General features: G+C 35.6%; 4 protein-coding genes across 7 annotated transcripts; 1 reads left to right on the top strand and 3 right to left on the bottom strand.

Annotated features, from left to right (window-relative positions):
* Positions 1–685: 685 nt before the first annotated feature.
* LOC118034950 (heavy metal-associated isoprenylated plant protein 24) lies at positions 686–2,054 on the bottom strand. 2 transcript variants are annotated; one of them, XM_035040407.1, is made up of 2 exons: positions 1,758–2,054; positions 686–1,592 (listed from the first exon to the last, which is right to left on the bottom strand). In XM_035040407.1, exons 1-2 carry the CDS (start codon positions 1,912–1,914, stop codon positions 1,297–1,299), a joined length of 453 nt encoding a protein of 150 aa, XP_034896298.1. In that variant the 5' UTR covers positions 1,915–2,054; the 3' UTR covers positions 686–1,296. The 2 variants fall into 2 exon arrangements, 1 of the variants encoding a protein (XP_034896298.1); XR_004685105.2 differs by having other exon boundaries at positions 1,466–1,592; positions 1,706–1,899.
* Positions 2,055–5,291: 3,237 nt separating this feature from the next.
* On the top strand, positions 5,292–9,916 carry LOC118034949 (nuclear envelope-associated protein 2). Of its 2 annotated transcripts, XM_073409487.1 has the most exons (6): positions 5,292–5,779; positions 6,290–6,539; positions 6,720–6,827; positions 8,401–8,862; positions 8,963–9,064; positions 9,535–9,916. In XM_073409487.1, the coding sequence occupies exons 2-6, from the start codon at positions 6,348–6,350 to the stop codon at positions 9,703–9,705; spliced, it is 1,035 nt and encodes a 344-aa protein (XP_073265588.1). In that variant the 5' UTR covers positions 5,292–5,779; positions 6,290–6,347; the 3' UTR covers positions 9,706–9,916. The 2 variants fall into 2 exon arrangements, with proteins under 2 accessions (XP_073265588.1, XP_034896297.1); XM_035040406.2 differs by lacking the exon at positions 5,292–5,779 and having other exon boundaries at positions 5,797–6,539.
* A 735-nt stretch (positions 9,917–10,651) lies between these two features.
* LOC118034948 (uncharacterized) lies at positions 10,652–13,554 on the bottom strand. Of its 2 annotated transcripts, none has more exons than XM_073409486.1 (4): positions 13,168–13,554; positions 11,541–12,992; positions 11,284–11,464; positions 10,652–11,205 (listed from the first exon to the last, which is right to left on the bottom strand). In XM_073409486.1, the coding sequence occupies exons 1-4, from the start codon at positions 13,235–13,237 to the stop codon at positions 11,037–11,039; spliced, it is 1,872 nt and encodes a 623-aa protein (XP_073265587.1). In that variant the 5' UTR covers positions 13,238–13,554; the 3' UTR covers positions 10,652–11,036. The 2 variants fall into 2 exon arrangements, with proteins under 2 accessions (XP_073265587.1, XP_034896296.1); XM_035040405.2 differs by having other exon boundaries at positions 11,284–11,443; positions 13,168–13,550.
* Positions 13,555–15,925: 2,371 nt separating this feature from the next.
* On the bottom strand, positions 15,926–21,861 carry LOC118034947 (serine/threonine-protein kinase haspin homolog). The gene is given in 16 exon segments (XM_035040404.2): positions 15,926–16,310; positions 16,582–16,648; positions 17,109–17,161; positions 17,238–17,285; positions 17,288–17,316; positions 17,408–17,538; positions 17,611–17,672; positions 17,767–17,859; positions 18,069–18,180; positions 18,516–18,625; positions 18,772–18,895; positions 19,741–20,336; positions 20,505–20,595; positions 21,306–21,410; positions 21,512–21,671; positions 21,760–21,861. Coding segments are annotated over 16 exon segments (1,920 nt in total). The 5' UTR covers positions 21,779–21,861; the 3' UTR covers positions 15,926–16,190.
* Between the last annotated feature and the right edge of the window lie 121 nt (positions 21,862–21,982).

The raw sequence follows: 21,982 nt of genomic DNA, 5'->3' as shown, positions 1-21,982 counted from the left end.
GGAAAATCAGTTCCCATACCTGGCCATTGCAATTATCGTGAAGGTACTAGCCAATCCTGCTTCATGAGATGGTACGTAACAAACAGGTAATTAAAGATAAATAACATGTCCAAGAAGAGAAAAACCAAACTAAAAAATTCACCATAAAATGCAAATTTTATATTTTGATACAATCATCTAGAAATTATAAGTAGTGGGAAGGAAAGATACATGTGCAACAACAAGTCCAAGTCAAGTTTTGATTCCAAACTGAACATACTTGGTAGACCACACTGCGGCCATGTCAGGTCTTTGCGAGCCCGGCCGCGGTTGAGTCTCGAGTTGAAGATACAGTGAAAGCTCCTGCTGATCTTGAAGGAGATGGCTGTTACGTTCACATACATCAACCAGTGACCAGTTTAGCATGTTAGGTGCTGGAGCTTTTGGCAGTCAAGGGCAAACTTGCTTGGACCAAAAATAATTGTTGGTGGCAAAGACAAAAACTGTGGACCTATAGATCATGAATATATATGTCTGGAAAGCTTATGAAAAAACCTAAACGAATAACCTGTGTTGGTAATTCATGTCAGGAATGGCACCATCTAAATCACACATCAAATAGCGTACTAAGAATTAACTCTTGGCCTGCACTATTTGGTGGATATATGGTCATGGAAAACCTTGACAATTAATGGAGATTATCGTTGATCAAGTGTTTTCCCCGCATAATCAGAGTGGTATAAAAAGGTATGCACTTCTAAAAAAAAATCTGAATGATTTACAGATATCTAGTCTATCAATTTGAACTAAAAAAATACTGAAAGTTGATGCGATTATCTATGTCCTTCGCAGGCCCCATCAGAAGTAATGATACAAGACGTTAGCTTCAAGAAAATAAGAGGCATTGCTCTACAACTTCAGTGGTTGCTTGGCTTTTTTTTGTAGCAGTAGCATCCCATGCCTGCCAGAAGCCAGAACTTGCAGAAATTGACCTGCATGCCCTGCTATACTACAATGTTGCAACTTCAAGCCACAGCTAGAGGGGAGTTAATGCGGAGAATATCACATTCAAATTCCTTTCCTACTTCCTAATGTCTGGTGGGGCCGGGTTTCGATATATAATGCATATATAGAATAAATATGTTTTTCTACCACAAATACAGTAGTAACTGTCCCAGAACCACCCACAGTATTTAATTTATGAACAATACTGGCCGTATCAAAACCTACGCGTATCTATTATCTACCACAAATACACGACTCAGAAAGTCTTAATAAGAGTTTAGTAAACAAGATAATCAACATTAACTCTACACTTTACATGATGGAGCAGGCATTAGGGTTCTCATCACTAAACATGTAGATGTAGTAGTCGTCAATGGTGGACTCGCTGATAGTGGCTGTGACCGGAACTGCTCTAACATGATTCGGAGGTGCTTTCTTGTCATAAGCCTGTGAGACATAGGGGTGTGCCACTAAAGTGTATGGGACATAAGGCCACAGCTCTACCTTCTTCTTTGTTGATTGAGCTGCCTTCAACACTTTCTCTGGCTCCACGAACCCAGTCACAGTCACCTTTTGTTGCTTCATGTCTACTTTCACGGATTTAACACCTAAAAGAAAGAAATATTTTGTGTACGAAGTTTAATTAATTTGTTTACCGAAAGAAATACCATGAAAAGAAGGCAAAACGCTAACAAACAGAGAGGGTTAGAAGAAGATGTACATGTAGCTAGCTAGAGAAGACAAGATAGAATCCATGCGCAGATAACCACTACCTTTAACCCCGTTGAGGACACTCTTGACCTTACGTTCACAGCCTTGGCAGTCCATCCTGACTTTGAGAGCTACGGTTTGCATCAGCTTCTTTTTCTTGCCTTTCTTGACATTGCTTAGTAAATCAGAGAAATACTCCAAAGTTCCGGCAACTCCCATTGTGTTTAATTCCTTTTCTCGCTCTCTAAAATATTGTTCTTATTGGACAGACTGTGCGAGCTATATACAAATACACAAACACACAGAGTATGAGTTACTTCAAGATAAGTAAAGGAAGACTAGACTTTTCATAGTTCCGGTATGGGTCTTCTACAAGATAAGTAAAGGAAGGCTAGACTTTTCATACTTATTATAAGCGTCTTCCGTGATACATTGTTTTTTTTTTTTAATATTTTTAAGTTAAAAATATATTAAAAATAATATTTTTTATAATTTTTATTTTTAATATTAATATATCAAGATTATTAAAGTATCAATTTAATATTTCTTAAATTTTAAAAACAGATTGAATAATATTATTAAAAAAATACAACCTTGGTATGCATGCTTACTGCTTAGTCCCATGCATGCACTAGAAAACCATATTTGAGTTCATTAAATTTAAAATCTAATTGATAAAAGGTGGATGAGGGGTAGGGATGTCTATAATTGTTTCTTGGAGTACTTACGTGAACAAGCATTAAATGATCCTTGGAATATGAAGAACAAATTGAACTCTTGAATTTCTTGGAATTCCAGGTGTGAACAAAATTCTTTTAAATTTCCTGGAACAACATTAAATGATTTCACAGACTAGTTGGCATTTGTCAGAACAAAACAAACGCAGATAATATGTTTACTTGTTCTTCATATTTTGTTTTATAGTTATTGTTTTAAATTTATTTTTTATTTTTTTAAATTATTTAATATGCTGGTATTAAAAATACTTTTTGATATATTTTTAGAAATAAAAATATTTTTTAAAAAAATCTCCATCACAATAATAAATACTACCTTAAAATGATATAAGTTAACTTTAAAATTTTTTAATAAATAATTTTTTATATCTTTATCTCTATCTTAAAAAAAATATTATATATTAACGTTCCAGATCTCTCATATAGGTGCCTTCTTGATATTTTGGTTGTATCTAGCATTGTGACTGTAATTATTTTTCAGTCACTACCACAGTGCTATTTTGTTTTTCAATCATTTACTTATTATTCATATTTTGTTTTTTATAGTTATTTTAAAAAAATATTTGTTATTTTTTTAATTGTTTTGATGTATTTTTAAAATATTTTAAAAAAAATCCTTGTCACAATTTCAAACACTACCTTAAAATGATATACATTAACTTTAAAATTATTTAAAAAATAATTTATTTTATATCTTTACCTTAAACAAAAAAATGTTTCTTTTTTATTTATATTAACACTCATGATCTCGTATAGATGCTTTTTTTTTTGTTACGTGTGGAAGTGTCTAATATTACGATAGTGATATCATTGTCATAAATATTAGACACGTATAAGATATCACTGTCATAATATTAGAAACATGTAACTGATATTAGACACTTCCACACTTAACAAAAATAAGGAATAAAATCAACTCAAAAAAAATTTATAATAAATAAATAACAAGACAAAATAAATTCAACTAAAAAAATTCATATGAAAAAAATTAAGTTGTACAATTGCTAAAAATTAAAAATTCATTTAAATAAATCAACTAAAAATTGATCTTCACATGAAAAAAAATCCCACAACAATATTCATGTAATTATTAAGAACAAAAACAATTAAAAAATAAAATAAAAAAAATATAGTGAAAAAAAAAAAAATATTACCTTAATATGGTTTCAAGTGAAGCTAAAAAGAGGAAAAAATAAATAAATTTATAAAATATATTAATTAAAAAAATTGAGAAAAGAAAATTAGAAAAAATACATACTGAGCGTGGAGAAGAAGTTGAAAAGAAAAAAATGAATATTGATGTTTTTTACATATAGGGGAAGAGGATGAGGAGGAGGAGGAGGAAGCAGAAGAAACAGAAAAGAGCCCCGTCTCTTGTGAAATTAGGGATTTCAAATTTTTTATTGGGGTGTTTTATCGATGGATAATGAAGTATTAATATTTTTAATCATTTCGTTAGTGATTTTGTTTGTAATATTTAATTTAATAAAAAAATTTCAGAAATTGTCAAATATCACTAACGACTTTTTTCATATGTCGGTGATTCCGTTTATAATATTTAAAATTTAATTTAATCAAAATTTTTCAAAAATTGTACCAAATAACATTGATGACTTTTCAATCAATCGGTAATTTTGTATGTAAAGAACAATAATTAACAGTGCAATTGGAAAGTGAGCAGTTCAAGAGCTATCTAGAAAATACCGATGGAATTCCCGATTTTGTAATTGATATTATAAATAGTATTCATAATTTATTAATGATTTTACGAATGGAATAAATTTCGCCGGTAATTTTGTTAGTATAAATAACATGTCATTATTTTTTTTGCTTTATTTTAATTATTTTTCCTACTATAATTTTCTGGTATATACCAAGAAAATATCTCCGTCGGTAAAAATCTGTCCAAAATTTACCAAATAAAATATTTTATTGGCATTTATCCGTTTGTATTTATCAATTTTCCTTTTAGTGAATTGTTTTTCAAAATATTTTTTTTATTTAAAAATAAATAAAAATAAATATTTTCTCATTTTATAAATTTATTTTGATATCAACACATTAAAACAATCTAAAAACACAAAAAAATTAATTTAAAAAATTATTTTTTTTAAGAGCACCCATGACCCAGCTCCCTAGACAAACAAGGTATAAATGTTGAAAAAAAGTCTTCAAGAGTATACAAAATTTCTGTAGTTTTCCATCGTTGAATAAATCCACGGTGAGAAAAGTGAAGAATATCAAAGAATAAGTATATGTTTGGTGATTTAGCAAAAATAATGTTTAATTGAAAAATCAATAATTTCATTATTAAAGATATTTTTTAATAAACTTAGAACCATCTCAAAACATAATATTTTTCCCATCACTTTTAACTAAACCCGATTTGACTTTAACTTGATTTAAAATCTAAATTATGAATTAGATGGATTATCATTAGTTGACTTCTGTTCATTAAAATGACACGTGTAAATTGATATTTTTAAATTATTCAATTTTTTTAAAAATCAAATCAGATTTTAACACGGTTGACTTATTAGTGTTAAATTTCACTCTTATTTTTTAAAACTCGTTCCGAGTCACGAGCACTGAGTTCGAGTTGATTCACCAACCGGACCCGAAATTAATAACGATCCTTTCAGTCCACCACAGCATGTGGGTTTTAAGAATCATGATTCAAGGCCCATCAATAAAACATTGGGGCGATATCAAAACCTACGGCTCCAACACACCCACGTGCCACAATCACAACGGTACAGTCAAAAAATTTGGATTTGCCGCGCTCGAAGTCAAACGAGGGAATCAAAAGTAAAATGAAAAACACTAGTTTAGCTTCCCATTTTGTCATTCCACCAAACTCAAGGCTCGGACTCACTCCGAGCCTAAATTCTCTGTCACACGCTCTCTTCCTTGTCTCTGTTCCCGATATTTTTATTTTATTTTATAGATTATAAAAAAAACAGCTTTGATCTTATTGGATTTTATTTCTCAATTTGCACTAAATGACAAAAAAATAAAAACCCTGTATTCATGCCCTCCGAGTGATCTTACTCGACACCAAACCTCCACCGTTAGATCATCCATCCATACATGGCAATACCAAAAACTAAAGCTTGCCAAAACATTTTCCATGCCAATTTGTTTTGTATCCTCTCTCCCTTTCTTTTTCTGCCAGTTGGTTTCCTTTCTTTTGTTTGCTTTTGCTAAGTAAACATGTTTTTGTGATCAAAGACTATCATTTTGAAAAAAAAAGTTCTCTTTATGCAGAGAGCTTCTGAGTTTTCGCTGTCGGGCTCCTTGCTGTGTTCTTGGTGTGTTTCACTGTTGGGTTCCTTGCTGTGTTCTTGGTGTGTGAATTTTTCCTAGAAATTTTTACTGTTTTACTCTTGTTTAAATGGTTGAATCTAGCTCAAAGTTTGAATCTTTTTGGTGATTTAAGCATAGTAGCATACCCTCCTTTGATTATTCCTTGTTTCCCTCTCTCTATATTTATTTATTAGTTGAAAGTGACCCCCCTTCCGTGTTTCTCTCTCTCTCCATTATAAGTTTGTTTGCGAGGATATGCATTATTTTGTGCCATGGAAAATAAATTAAAATAAAAGAAGTTTTATTTTAATTTTTTTTTATTTTTCTTGGACTAGATTTGGGCAGTGTATTTAAGGTGGGATCCAGTGGTTATTTATGAATTTGAACTTATGGGGTACCCTTGAAAATAAATGTTTTCACATGCAGACACCAAAGGCCATAGCCACTGCAAGCACTGCATAGAACAAATCATAACGTCTTGATTATTATTTTTTGGTCCTTTTTAGAAAGCAAGATTTTGATCTAGTGCATGCATGTGATATATGTAATAGATCTCTGAGGAAAGATTCAGTGTAGTTGCTGTTTGATCAAATCCATCATCAAGTACTAATGTCAGTTTTGGAGAGATCATCGTCGACATCAACTCCTGTTAGAGAGATTGATCCCTTATTGAAGGATTTAAATGAGAAGAAGCAAAGTTTTAGGAAAAATGTTGTCTCTTTGGCTGCTGAGTTAAAGGAAGTACGTAACCGCCTTGCATCTCAAGAGCAATCATTTGCTAAAGAAACAGAAACTAGACAGGTTGGTGATTTCTGGGTTTGGCTTCTTTTTGTATGGTTTTCGAGCTCTTTAGATCATCTTTCTTTTTGGTTGTGGGGTCATGAGGGTTTTATTTATTCTTGGAGTTAATTAGTCAGTGTTTGTGTGTTTCTGGGTTCTTAACAGGAGACAGTGCTTGTTTTGTGTCTTGGTTTTTTACAGGAAGCAGAAAATAAGGCAAAAATCATGGAAGAGGAGATTAGCAGATTGCAGGAGAGAATGGAAGAGAGAAATGGCCAGCTTCAGGCTTCAGCTTCTACTGCTGATAAGGTCCCACTCAATGTCCCTCCTTTTGACTTTACCTTTTACTGGCCTTTGACTTTTTGGTAGTTCTGCTTTTTGTTTGATGATTTGAAATTCAAACATGATTGCTAATCATGTTCGAGTTATTTGTTATACGGACTAAGTTTATCTAGGGCTGTAATTTGTGTTTTTTTCTGTGCATCTTAACACGTAACCCACATATCAGATCTTCATCCTTTTGGATGCCTCCTGACCTTTTGGCCTTTCTATTTGTTTTTGGGGTGGAGCCTTTAGGAGGAAAGGTCGCCAGGGTGTTCTGATTTTACATTGTTGTCCCCCATTGTTATTTATTAGCTTGAATGCCTTAAGATATTCTTCTCTTTTGTTGTTGCCGACTACTCGACGTCTTAGGTTTTTACTTTGCACAATTATGGGTTGTATTAGAAGGTGGTCTAAACAGTTCCTGCAATATCTTTAGGATGGTCTAAAGACAAAGTGCTTAGTTTTGTTAGTGTTCAAATTATCATTTAGTTTAGCTTCCACTTTCTTTGGGCTGTGCATTGATCGCTGCATAAGAAACTTTAATTGACAATGAAATTTAAAGAAAACATGAAGATTTCATATTTAATTCTTGGGAGTACAGTTGAACAATAAATGAGATATCTCATTAGCAAATATGAAGGTGATGGTCACTCTTGTAATCATTAAATTATCCCTAGATCGAGGTTATGACTTCTCTTAATTATCCCCGCATCAATTATTTTGGTGATTTATTTCAAATAAATCCCAATTGAATGTCTATGCAAAATGGTGACGATTTCATACCAAGTAATATTGAGATTTGGGATCCCCTGCACATCAACACCATTACAGTGAAACTTTGAGAGACGAGTGGTAAGATCTCAGTACAAACCAATCAAGCTTGATCTAGTCTTTTCTCTTCTTTTTGGCCCTCACCCCCACCACCACTGTGGGAAAAGGAGGATGAGATAGCCTTTCGTGCATATTTAAGGTGTCATCTAGAAGCATAACATTCTTTAGATCCTTCCACTTTAATTGAAGACTTATAGGAGACAGTAGAAGTTTCTAGATCTGATACCATTTCTAAGCATCCATCATCTTGTAAGAAGTCAATCTTTAAGCAACCACTATTAATTTCTTCTATGTGGTTACCTTGCATGCATTTATTTAATGGTGCTCACTAAGTGAACAACATAGTATGCCCCTTTTCAGAAAACACAATCACAGGAATCGGTTTGTTTCTGACTGGATGAATCATTGAGGAATTGGAGTACATTAAAAAAAAAAAAAACTATGTGCTTCTTGCTCAAGACAACCTTCTTTTAAATTCTACAACATGGTATCACGTTAGAAATTTCATGTATCGTAGAACTAGCATACATGTCTCCTTGATATTTGGATGAATTTTAAAGAACATTTAATGAGGAGATTTCTCATTGGAAGTTCTGTTACTGTATGAGTTGCAACATAACCATCTCTTGATTATGAACACTTCCCACTTTAAATTTTATCATTTGCAAGCTTCTTGCTCATTGCAACTTCAGTTTTTCTGACTTTCAATTTTTTTAATTGGTCACAGTACCTCACGGAGTTGGATGGTCTCAGATCACAACTTGCAGCCACCCAAGCAACTGCGGATGTAAGTGCTGCCTCAGCTCAGTCAGCACAGCTTCAATGTTTAGCACTTATAAAAGAATTGGATGCAAAGAATAGCTCGTTAAAAGAGCATGAAGAGCGTGTAACTAGGCTAGGAGAGCAACTAGATAACTTGCAGAAGGATCTTCAAGCTAGGGAATCTTCCCAAAAGCAACTGAAAGATGAAGTTATGAGAATTGAGCATGATATTATGAAAGCCATTTCCCAGGCAGGAGACAGTAAAGATTGTGAACTGAGGAAATTATTAGATGAAGTTTCTCCTAAAAACTTTGAGAAGATGAGTAAACTTTTGGTTGTTAAGGATGAAGAAATAACCAAACTGAAAGATGAAATAAGAGTTATGTCTGCTCACTGGAAGCTTAAAACCAAGGAATTAGAATCACAGGTGCATCCATCTTTAGTCCCCTCTATTACCTTTTTAAGTCTATTTTCATTTAAGGTCCTTGGAATTTGTGATTTATGAGATCTAGCCTGTTTGTTGGCAGTTAGAGAAACAGCGACGAGCTGATCAGGAATTGAAGAAGAGGGTGTTGAAGTTGGAATTCTGTCTTCAGGAAGCTCGTGCTCAGACACGGAAGCTCCAGAGGGTAATGTTTTTTGTCATCTACTCTTTTTTTCCAAACAGGATCATGGCTGCATTGACAGCGGTGAATAAGACTTCCTCCTGTGCACTGTCAGCTTTACCTTAACATTTTGCATAGCAGATGAGTCATGCTTGAAAATCGTTCAGATGCCTCTCTGCAATAACTAGCTTTTTCATCAACTCGGTGAACGGTAGACCACATCAGTCCCTTGTGTTGTGCAATTAGCTGAATTTTGACATGTTGAGTCATTTAGGTTCTAATCAATTGAATGGCCCACAGGATTATACTTCTGGGTGGTTGTTTTTGTGCTCTTCAATTCTAGCACAAAAGCACAAATTTGTGTTGATATTAGATGCGTCCCTTTTCTTCTGTTGTTTTTTGGTGGCCATGCTCTTCCAACTAGCTTAAGTTATTTTCGCTGCCAGATTGCAATTTCATGTACTATTAATTGATTGTTTCTATTCATCATACAGATGGGAGAGCGAAGGGATAAAGCTATTAAAGAACTCCGAGATCAGTTAGCAGCTAAGAAGCAGGCTATATCTGAAGCAAATAATGATAAGCAAAATTTCTGGGAGACATCTAGCTTCAAGGTTGTAGTTTCCATGTCAATGTTGATCTTGGTTGTTTTCTCCAAGCGATGAAATAGGAGGGTTGATTGTTGTACATGTCTTGTGAACAAGTTTCGGGAAGCTTTAGAAGCCCATTTAGATTGTAGAAATAGCCTTTCTGTACTCGCTAGAACTATATTTATCTAGTAATCTTGTACGTTTTAAATCTTTGTACAGCCATTTGGCTTCCATACCTGAACCCATCACATAAAAAAAGATGAAGTCTTCTATGTTGTTGATTTTACTAGCTGGATGGCATGATAATGACCTGCATTGTGCAAGCTCTGCTATCATTTTTTTTCTAGGGTTCTCTTGCGGTTGTAGTGGACTGGGACATTTTTAATATGGTGGGGACAGGAGAGATTATGCTACCAGCAGCTTGCCGACGCTGAAGTCAAATGTTTGGTGAAACAGTACATATCTAAACTCAATGATTTGCTAATAAAATTGGCATCCAATGCGATAGGGTTTCATCGCATGGTTTTCACTAAACATATTAGCCGTTAGGAGAAGCTATTACAAAACCTGCATCCATCTCCAAGCATGATTCAGACTCTGGTAGGGTTCACCTTTGTAGTTTTGTCCAGGAAACATGGACATCATTTTTTCTCTCTGGAATGGAAATCAAATGATTAGAGCATCTAAACAAATACGTTTAAATTTGGTGTTTGTCAATGAAGTCACTGGGTGATTTTGACATCCAAGAAAATTTTGCATCGGTCACATGTGGAATATCTCCTGACAGAGACGACAAATATAGAATGGATAGAAATGTGTTTAGTTAAAAGTATATAGATATAAAAGGATATAGACAGAGATATAAAAGGAAGTAGATCTCTAATCCTGAGCCTAAGCCTCCAGAGTTTTTCACTGTGTGGAGGCAAGAACTAAACTTCAGCTACATGTTCATAAATCATCCACTTGACAAACTTCCTGTATTACTGCCCTTATCATGTACTCTCAACCATCAGATAAAGAGTTTGCTAAAATAAACGATCCTCTTTGTGAATTATTTAACTAGATTAATCAGAATCTCTAAACTACGTTGTGAAAATATACAGGAACAAAATTGGTATTGAACAACTACTATCCAACCTCATTACCCTTCACTACTAGCAGCCTAATATTAAACATGTAGAAATTGATTTGTACCTTCAGCAGTAAAAGTCTTTACATTCTGCGCAACCTCCGGCTGGCCAGAAAATGTTTGTCAGGATCTTGGTGTTGTAATTCATTCTTGTGGAACTTGCCCCCAGTTTCTTTACTATCAAAGATGATTCATCTGTACAAAACTTTGAAACTGCTAGAATTCGGAAGCATGAGCTTCCAATCCATTGGCGAGCATAAAGAAAATCTTTATTCTACTAGTCTAGAATGATTGTTCTGGCAACAAATGATGTTACCAAAATGGCACAACCAATAAATGGCTGCAAAGTAGCTGACTTGGATGCTGAAGAGTTGAGAACAGGAGGAGTATCGAAACCGAAACTTGAGGCAGGGTTGGTTGATGAGTTCAAAACTGATGGTGGAGTGCTGCAGAAATCAGAGTGTTTTTTGAGTTATTGAACTTGTACTGAAGAGTTACAAAGTCATGGAAGACTGAAGAATTACCTTGGCACACCGATCCCCGGTGGGGATGTCGCTGGATTTGCAGGTGATGTTGCTGCTGGATTTGCAGGTGAAGTTGTCGCTGGATTTGCAGGTGAAGTTGTGGGCACTGGCAATGACGGAGTGGATGATGACGATGACGGATAAATGCAGGAACCAGTGCCTGTTTCAATGTTATGCAAGTCTGAGAAATAGTTTTGAATATTCAGAGCATTAATTTTAAGCACAATTCCACATGTGTGGGTCAATTAGATTCTTACTTGGGTTCACATTAACTGTAGTGGCTGTCCCTCCGAAATCACAGCTAGTTGCCACAGGATTCTTCTGATAATAGCTGTTGAATGCATACGAGGCATGGTTTTGAAGAGAGTTTGGATTGTAACAATTCCCACCTTGCTGGATCTGTGAACAATCAGCACCTCCCATTCCACATGCATAATCTAACGCTGACTGAAGTGCTGTCTCCATCACTCCGGACCTTGCAACACACCAGCTCTGTCCTGGACTTGCTGGAGCATTTGTCGTAGCAGGAGGTGCCACAGGATTTGTCACTGGTGCTGTGACTGGAACATTGCCTGCTGGGGGTGGATACGTTGTCACAGGATTAGTTACAGGTTGTGCACCTGGAACTGTAATAGGTGCTGGTGTTGTGACTGGATTGGTAGTTGGTGGTGGTGGATTGACAGAAGGGTTTGTAGGGGGAACATTGACAGGAGTGGATACAGGATTGGTAGGTGTTACAGTGACTGGATTGGCAGGATTGGTAGCAGGGACAGTGACTATTGTTGGTGTTGGAGTATCTGGCAGGAGAGTGACGACAGGTGGAGTTGATCCAGGATTTGTTGGAAAAACTGTAGGTGGATTAATTATATCATCATGTAAAGTAGTTTTGAAGTTTCTCAAGATTTCTCTTCGAGATGAAGGGAAGATTTGTTCATGTTCCCTCTTCAGCTCTTTTTCCGCGAAATCTTCTACAGAAGATACCTCTGCATACAATCCAGCTACCTGACCTCTGATCTTAGTGTTTTCTAAGGATTTTGAAACCCTATCTCCAAATTCAGCTACTTCTTTTGCACCTGGAATAACAAGGCTCTTGATAATCATAACTATGGGAGCATCATTGGGAGAAAGTAGAGAAGTGGCAACTGCAACTTTTTGGATCATTGATTGAATAAACAAATCTTTCATTCCCAGTTCTGCATCCATATCAAGACTGGTTTCTACAATGACAAAAGACGTCGTTCTCTTGATAAATCCCAAAATCCCATGGAGATCTTTTTCTTGCGTTCTATTCAAATTTTCTAAGAATGACAGAGAAAATGCTATTGAGACCTTAACTTCATTGTCTACATGAAAACTACTCAGGACAGAATGGATTGATTTCAAGGCGGATAAAAGCTTTGACAAGCCATTGTTGCCACTTACAATGATGCTTCTACTGTACACATGGGGCAGAAAGGTCACTATTTGGGCCTTAAGCCAGGAAATGGCAGATTGTTTAGACTTTGTCAAATTCTCAACCAAGCTGTCATCTAAATAAAGATCAGCAGACACATTAAAGTTGGAAAGTGTACTCAAAACCCTGTGATCTGCAGCAAAAACTCGAATATGACTTGCAGAGACCTTGTTTAGCTCAAGAAATGATACTATTCTGCCAAGTGAAGAAGCTGCAGTGATTCCTCTGGCATTGTAGGAGAAACCCACAAAAGTTCCTATAACATAGAAACAAGAAACGATCCAATCAACAAAGCTTCAAAGAATTTGAGCTCATCCATGATTTCAAACAAACAAATACTATACATCTTCAAATAAGTGGAGCATGCTAAACTCTTCTTTGCGCTGAATTAAGAGAAAAAACAGTGTGAACAAGCAACAGCAGATAATTACCTGAAGAGCTAAGAGTGAGAAGAGACAAGAAGAATAAGAAGAGCCCCTTTGAAGCTACTTTGGCCATCATAATCAGAGGTGTTTTCTGGGTTTCAGGAGAAGAACCCTACGGATTTTTAGTGAGATTCATACAATAGTAGTGCTTAAAAAACACTACGTTAATAGAATGAAGATAAGAGATATAGAAGGGGGAAAGCCAAAAGGTGTTGTGGATGAAAGGTTAGTGGAGAAGAGAGAGAGAAAGCAAAAGGAAGATGACTAAGTTTACATGTAATGATAAAGGAAAGAGGTTACTGTCATGAAGGATAGGGCTAGAAAATGCTGTGTTCCTCAACAGTAGAGAGAATCAAGTAGTCAGCTACTGCTTTTCTAGCTTCTTTATCTTTCCCAAAAACACAATTGGGCTCAAAATATAAAGCACCTTCCTTCACCCTAGGACAAATTCCATGAGATATGGCCACATGCACGTTACACAGTATAAATATACGCAAAGATGGCATGCCTTTGTCTACTTGTCCCAATAGGGTTTGCAAAATACAAGGATGGCAAGACATGCTCGCCCTCATACACGCTTTGCTATGTTCTGAATTACCACAGTAAAATGTTTCTCAATTCTCTCGAATCCATCGATATTTTGCATTGACCAACAACACTTACTTGTTTTATGTTACTGTTTTCTACTGACAGTTAACAAGCTTAAACTTTCTTTACCGTCTGTTAAGATTCGTTTGTAGAAGGAGAACCTCCGAGCAGACAGCTAGCTTTTCAAATGGTTATAGAAGACAGTGTCATTAACCCACCCAGTCAACTCGGGGCCCGAGTCTTGAACTGGATCTCTATGAAGTATAAAAAAAGAATCTAGAACCAACAAGTGGGTTGAAGAAAATGGCTAAAGTTTAGTTGAGACTAAAGCCAAAAGGAAAATGCACCGCTGCTGTCAGCATCCATTACCCTGTCCTAACAGATCCTCGAGGATTTGAATTTGGTTGGGCAATGAACGAGGAGGATATCAAAGTCAGTTATGGTTAGCTCACCAAGTTTTTAATTTATTTTATCTTAATTAAAAGTGATGAAAAGATCAAGGGCCAAAAAGAGGCTTTGGATTAGGACTCAACCTTCAACCAAGACGTTAATAATTTTTATTTGTCTAAGCCGACATTTTTTAGCAAAGCATTGTTATTTTCTTGAAATAAAAGAGATGAATATAACGAAGATAGATATAACATTTTCTCTTTACTTCTTGTTTTAAAAATCCATAAATTTATTTTAAAATTATCTTATATTATGTTTATGTTTTTGTCTCTTCAATTAAATATATTTTTATTTATTTTTTTTATTTTTCCTGGTACACTAACCAACCGAATGTAAAGGAACAAATAAGCATACATTTACATAATTTACATACATTTGTATATATAATAAAATTCCAAGCAGCAAAGTTGTCAAGTTAACCAAACTCGTCCCTCTACAAATAATTTGATTAATGGAGTCCCTCTACATTACATTCCACCCTTAATCCATAACGGTATCAATATTGACTTTGCCGTGCACGTTTGACACATGTACATTTTGAATAGAAAAAAAGCTTGGAAAAATAAAATCGATTTTCTTATTGTTTAATCATTTCTGTAAGCATTGAATTAAATAATCATTATTAACATCTTTCTGGATTGAGGATCCTAAATTGCAACCTAAATCTACGATAGATGGATCCCATTAATTAAATAAAAAAAATAGAAGGACCCATTTGATCAAGTAAACATAGTAGAGGGACCGTGGGTGTAATTTACCTTGGTAACCAAACTATTAGTAGGGCCACTTTCCATGGGATATTCCATTGAGTAGGGACAGCCCATGTGGAACAATGTATTGTGCTTCTCTGCTTTTCAAGTTCTGATGACTTCACAAGTACCTTGTCTGACTAGGTCACACTTCCTAGCCGAAAGCGAGCCCAGTCCTATTGGCCGTGATAAGGTTGATTCCATGGTTGTCAAACCTAACATGGCGGTTGGGCCCGGCCGACCTGCTCTGCTAGCTTGGGCTGGTTATACAAGGATTTACTCAAAATTGGCATTGTTTTAAAACGATGCTGAATTGATTCGGTTTAACGGTTTAATAACTTTTTCGATAGAAAACAGAGATCCATGCACGAATCATGATTAAAAAGAAAAAGGAAAAGAAGCTCTAAAATAGGTGCTGGTACTTTCAATATCTGATACGTGTGCTTTTTCTGATTTTGCATTGTCAAATGGAGGATAAATCTGCCTACCATTATTCTCACATTTCGAGTCATTTACTGCTATAGAATCAGAGATTTAAGGTAAAGGCTAAAGGGTGATACTTGATGACATTCATCATGTTGTGTGTGTACCTTTTGGAGCATCCCACGCAGATTTCTGGTCAGAGGGATAGAAAGGAGTGCATCTCATCTTTGAATTTCTTTCCATTCTCTTCCCAGCTGTTACTTTTGGGCATCCAATGAACATATTCTTCCACGATTAAAGAAGGGGAGAACAAAAGAGGATTTAAAGTCAGTAAAAGCTGATAGAGCAACGATCTTGTGTGGTGTAATTTGCTGGTCCAAAAGCTAAGGAGAAGGTAGCAGGTAGTTCCTTAAAACTATAAATCGAGAGAGAGAGAGAGCCTTCAGTTTACCAACTAGACTGCAACATTTGATGATATGCTCTGTTAAAATAAAAGGCTCTAGAGAGATGCATATGTTAACTATAAACACTAGACAGCCTCACATGGCATCCACTTTGTGAACTTCAAATACATGACATGAACTCTCATTTCCTTTGTTAGCGGCAATGGAGTTTTGCAACAACTTTGTTAGTCGTACACTGCACCGTCACAAGATGCTAGTTGTGAGTCATAACTAGCATCTATGTTCTACTTTAACAAGCTGTGATTGGATATGCCTTCTTCCAATTCCTTTTACATGATTTTCTAACCTAGCCCCCCTAGAACATACAATAAAGGAGTAATCGTCCTAAATAAGTATCCACTTGTAAGCAATTTATTCACACAACAAGCAAGTTGCTGAAGAAAGGATCCGAAATAATAGCTTCCTTAGCTGAATTATACTTGCTGAGACGCTTTTTGAACGAGCGCAAATCCCTCTCATTTTTTGAAGAGCGATCCTGCAGTCAAATCAATAGTAAGTGGAGCAGACAAGAGATTTTCTCTAACCGTTACAGTTGAAATGGTTGTATTCAGATTAGAATGCAACATCATTTGTGTTAGCTTTCCATAAATGAAAATTCTTTTGCAGCCCTGTCCGCACTACACACTGTTAGGAGGTGCTTTTATTAAAAATTAAGGACAACAAACAGTGAAAGGAACAAAACGTGGAGAATTTGATAAATCAAGAATATAATTCATTTTATAGTTTCTAGAAAAAGAGACACTTACAAAAGATTTCTTCAGGAGCAGTATGTCCACCAAGTATAGCAACCACAACACATTTGTCTTGGGGAAGCTGTAGAAAATGAGACAAAACAGTCATAATATCTTTCCAATAACCAAAGATGAAGTTTTGAAATCAAGAAAAGATTTTTTTTTAAAAAAAAAAAAAACCTACAAGAAAAGCCCCTGAACAAGTACGAGAAAACAAAAGAAACAAGTTGTCTTTCCCAGTGTTTGAAACCAGGACACCCTGATAGCGTATGGACAAACAAATATAGTGGTAAAAATGACTTGAATGCATATCTCCAAAGGGTGTCAAATGATAGGTGCAACCACACATGCCACATATCTGGAAATAATCTGCGTTGCGGTTGAGTACATTTTACATGAATAGGCTGTGGTTATGTTCAGCAGAAATGGCATCGATTTTAACTTTTCCAAATCTAACTCCTTGTGATGTAAATGAAGTACAGTAACAGGACCAGCATGTTCCTCTTATGCGTATAAGAAAGAAAAGCTATCAGAAATATTACCTTCCTTCCCAGAAGTCTTCAGTTACTTCTTTCATCTTCCTATATGTTTCTGCCTGCACATGATGTTAGAATTCAATCAGCCAATATTATGACATAAGCATTGCCTACAACTTGTATTGTGGTTCTTGCCTGTCTATCTCCTTTCGGACCCTTAAAGAGATAAGGGTCTGAGACTCTGAGGTTAGGTCCAGGAAGAGTATATCTTGACCTGTGTAAATAAAAGTCTGTTAGTTTATCATGAATCAAGTATAAATCTAGCATTTATGTGGATAACATAAGAGAAATTAAAGAACACTCACCTGTGTTAATTCTGGAAAGAGTAAAATCAATTATTGATATCAATAATCCTGAAGTTCTGAAAATCATTTTCTTCCCCTCCAGGATAAACTGCACAGTAGCAGATTCATTTCGACGCAAAAGAATGTTTCCCCTGCAACAAAACAGGTCCTAAATCAGCTCTCAAGAAAAAACATGATATTATTTGATTGCAGAATCAACAAACCAGTGCAGGTCCCGGTGCTCAAATTCATATGCAGCTTCTGCAACAGCTAAGCCAGCAGTAACCTGCAAAAGCATGATAGACACAGTAAACATTGAAGGTGGCAGCAGCTCAGTGAAGAATTGACTAAAAATGCTAAAATAAAACGTGCACAATTACCTGAACCAATAAACTCTGTGCTTCATCAAAGTTTAAGAGCACAAAGCTTTCAAGGTCTTTCCCGCCATGTTGTAGCACAAACACCACATAGCACTGCACAAATTAATTAGACATGGGAAGCAAACCTATAAACATTACTCTGGAAACTTGCAGCGTCAATGTCATGTGGGGATTTTGCAACTTCAGCCAATTCAATTTAAACATATTTACATTTAAAACATGCATGCATATTGTGTGTGCTAGAAGTGGATGTATCTTTGAAAGAAACAGTCAGTTATGTCTATAAAGGCCCAATGCTAAACCTGTTTCTCCGGAAACTCCTTAGGATGATCATTTTCAGAACCATGTTTTTCATCCCAGTATTCCCATGCTTTAACCAAGGCAGGGTCATAAGGACCTTGGCAAACTCTTAAGCTGCAAATAAAAGAGATCATTAGATATGACCTACTGCAGAAAATCTAAAAAGTAAAAAGCTTAAGACTACAGAAGATATGTCATTTAATGTGAGATGAATTTCATTTATTCATAAGTTGAGTCAACCCTTGGCGTATCAGTCTACTAGTTTATAGCCAAATGCTATAGCTCAACTCAATTTGCAAAGCAAAGCCCAAAAACCATAACCCATTGAACATTTTTTCAACCAGAATGTAAGCCTACTGAACATACTAAAATGAAAGCAACCTATAATTGATTATTGTTTTGCGAAGATACCAAGTAGCAGAGAAAATGTAATAGTACTTTGAACATACTCTAGAGTTTCAATGAAGGTTGTGCAAGAATTGTCAAAATCAGCATCATGGGATCTGAGATTGTTGAGAGTTCGAGAAAGGATAGCCTCCTCAAGCAATTCTTCTGATCTCTGGAGCACGGCAAATCAAACGTTTCAGTAATAATACTCCATGAAGAAAGTTTCAATATGATAACAATGAATACAACTCTGCCTATCACAATGATCATGAGAAATTTCACAGAAAAGTTAGAACTAGAGATGTTACTGTTCCATACCTTCTGTACTTCTCCATTTACCAGTAAGTCTCCATCAATAGGAACTATTTTACAGACAGTATTACCAGCTTTAAATGCTTCTCCATAAGTTCCTTCACCGACTTTGACAATATTCTCTGGTTCACTGGATAAATAAAGTTTTATTCCTTATCAGTTTTAAGGATGAAAGAGCTCAAGTTAAATAAATCAGCAAAGATAAGTTATATGACTGAAAGTCTGGCAGGCTAATATGCGTGAATTACTGACTTTAGGGATGCAGTTATTACACAACGATCAATCACATAAATGATATGAACCACCTCCAGTCAATAAGCATGCCATGACCAAGAAAATTCCCTGAACCTAAAACACTAAAGGAGACAAATCTAACAACAATATGTGACACTTCTATTCTCAAAAGTCATACTTTCATCTTTCAAAAGCCACAGCCAACAAATCTTTAAAAGTTCTTAAAGGGCAGATGCTGATTATAAATTGTATCCATAAACTAAAGCATTAGATTGAACATCAACAATACAGTATTTGCGGTTCAGTGAATGCAGAATAGCAACAATACAACTTCCTACAGAACACACCGCAAGTTATTGATTCCAGGACAAAGTTGAAGAAAGCTTCTGTTTCTTTTTTCAACAGATGAAACTAATGATAGAACGAACTAAGATACAGTTTAAATAAAATTATGAACTAATCAATCATGAATTTTTTATATAAACTTTCCATCGCAAAGTAAGAAATTTTTTTATGAAAGTCAACCTTGGATCAAAAACAGCTGCAGACATCATCCAGATAAAATAACTGCCTATTTTGAAAAGGAAATTTGGTTGGAAAAACATACAAATATAAAAAACTGAAGGTTTGAACCAGAATGCATTGTTTTCTTAAAAAAATTATTGTGAGTCAAAACAATATGCAAATGTAAGAGTTCTTGTAGGGGAAAAGAGCAGCAGCATAATGGGAAAAGGAACAAACCAGTATTTGGAGAATACTTCCAGCAATGTTGATGGAACTGACTGTCCACAGACTGCCAATAGCGCAGTAACTGGATCCACATAGTCATGATCTGATAAAGAAGATGTTGAAGCTAAGGACAGTTTCTTAACTGCACCCTCAATGTCTTCACAACCCTCACGGCCCACAAACATAGAACTGCTCTTTTGTGCAAGAGAATTCCTTTCAAGGACACCTTTACTAGGTAAATATGATCTAATTCTGCTATGGACAGAATGCAGTTTCGAATTAGTTTCAAAAACAGCTTTTTCTGGAGTTATCACATCAACAATGCTGAAATCATCGCCACTCATAGGTCCCAAGGGAGGCATGGTTGGAGTTTCTAATATCTTCGACAGTGTACTAGAAGGCTCACAACTATAATTTAACTTCTTAGCAATTAGCCATTTCTCTAATCTTGATGACATATGTGGTATAACAACTGCATCAGTTTCATTGCCAGTGGCCCATGTAATAGAGTTTTTGGGAGATGGGCTCTCCTCCAGCAACTCGAACGCATCGACCTCTTCAAAGTATTGCTTTTCTTTCTCAAAATTGGGAGGTTGCACTGCTTTTCCCTTCAAACACCAGGAATTAAAGCGCGAAAATTACAAGGAACCAGAACGGAGGGAAATAAAGATTACTTGGTTCTAGAAACTAGAAAGAGCAAGTGCAAGTCTAGAAGAAACCAGCATAGTAATAACAACACATAAGAGAAGAAGCAGGAAAAAGTAATAATGATATACTTTTGGAACAGGTGGTTTTCCCCTTTTTCTAGCCTGTTTTTGTTGAGGCTGATTGTCCACACAGGCAGCAACAGCTATACTTATCCTCCCTCTGATTCAAGCACAAAATAATCCCATAGGAAAAGCAGAATCAAAATAAAAAAGAAAAATAAAAAGGAAAGGAAAGGAAAAGGAAAGAAAGAAAGAAAGAAAACAAAAGGGGCATCCTTAATAAGTTTGAGAAAAAAAAAATTATAGGTTATATGAGTGCATCTCCATTCTCAAAGGCTGAAAATGCACTGGCCATGGATTTCCCTCGCATTAGGTGATCTCACATCAAGTCATCAAATGGCTTGAATTTTTTTCTTGTTTTTATCATTTCTCGTATCCTACGAAAATCCATATAACTCTTCTTTTGTTTATCTCTTAGTTTTTGTATAATTATTATTATCACTATTAATCAACCCCTTGAAAACTGAAAAGTGCAACACACACAAATGAGAAAAATCCAAAAGTTCAAAGGTTTCACCACAATCACCAACTAGTCAAACTGAAACAAACAAACAAAACACAAAACCCACCAATTAGAAACCAAACAGGAACACAATTAACAAGCATAAACCAGAACATGAATTCCATTGAAACGAATTAATTAACTTGGTGAAAGTGAGATGCACCCAAAAGTTGAAAGCTTTCATTACAATCACCAACTAATCAAATGAAAACCCGCCCACTTAAAGATCAAACCGAACCACAATCAACAAGCAAAACCCACAACTTAGAATTAATTAAAAACAGGGAATTGAATTCAGCTGAATTAACCTGGTAGAAAGTGAACGATTCCAACTGACACGTTTAGTGGCACGACCACCGCCACCGCCACCAAAACTCACTCTAATATCCTTGTCCTTCAATTCCAACTGTTTCCTTCAAAACCCAGAAACAAAAACACAAAAAGCTCAAATCTTTACACGAACACAGGCAAGAAACAGTAATAAAGTTAAGAGTTTTTTATCATTTAACATTACAAGTTGGCGTCTTGTGACGTTATTTGATTTTGGGGTGTTGTTTGTCTTCTCCTCCTTTGGTAAATGGGTTGCTGTTGTTGTTGTTGAAGTGATTGTCTTCCTCCCCCTCCTTCTTCTTCAGCAATGATTTCTGACCATAAATCAACTCTACTCCCTCCACCTTAAACAACAACAAAAATGTCACTGCTGCAGCTGCCTCTGAATTACATAAATAGTTTATTGTCAAAAACTGGAGATTTTTCAGGTACCTGTTTTGGAACCCATCATTAGTACTAAGTCCCGACGGGCCCTGACAAAAATCCTTTGGAGAGAGAGTGTTTTGAAATGCTGGAGTTGATGCCTGGGCGGGAGTTGCATAGGACGACGTGTAGTTTTTAAGATGAGAAGGTGGTAAAACGCCGTCGTTTGCTTGTGGATCCTGAAAAATAGAAATTTGCTCGGAACAATTCACTTCAATAATTTTTTTAATTA

The sequence above is a fragment of the Populus alba genome, chromosome 5, assembly GCF_005239225.2.
Source record: "Populus alba chromosome 5, ASM523922v2, whole genome shotgun sequence".
Classification (NCBI taxonomy): Eukaryota; Viridiplantae; Streptophyta; class Magnoliopsida; order Malpighiales; family Salicaceae; genus Populus; species Populus alba.
This window is presented reverse-complemented; position numbering and strand designations above follow the sequence as displayed.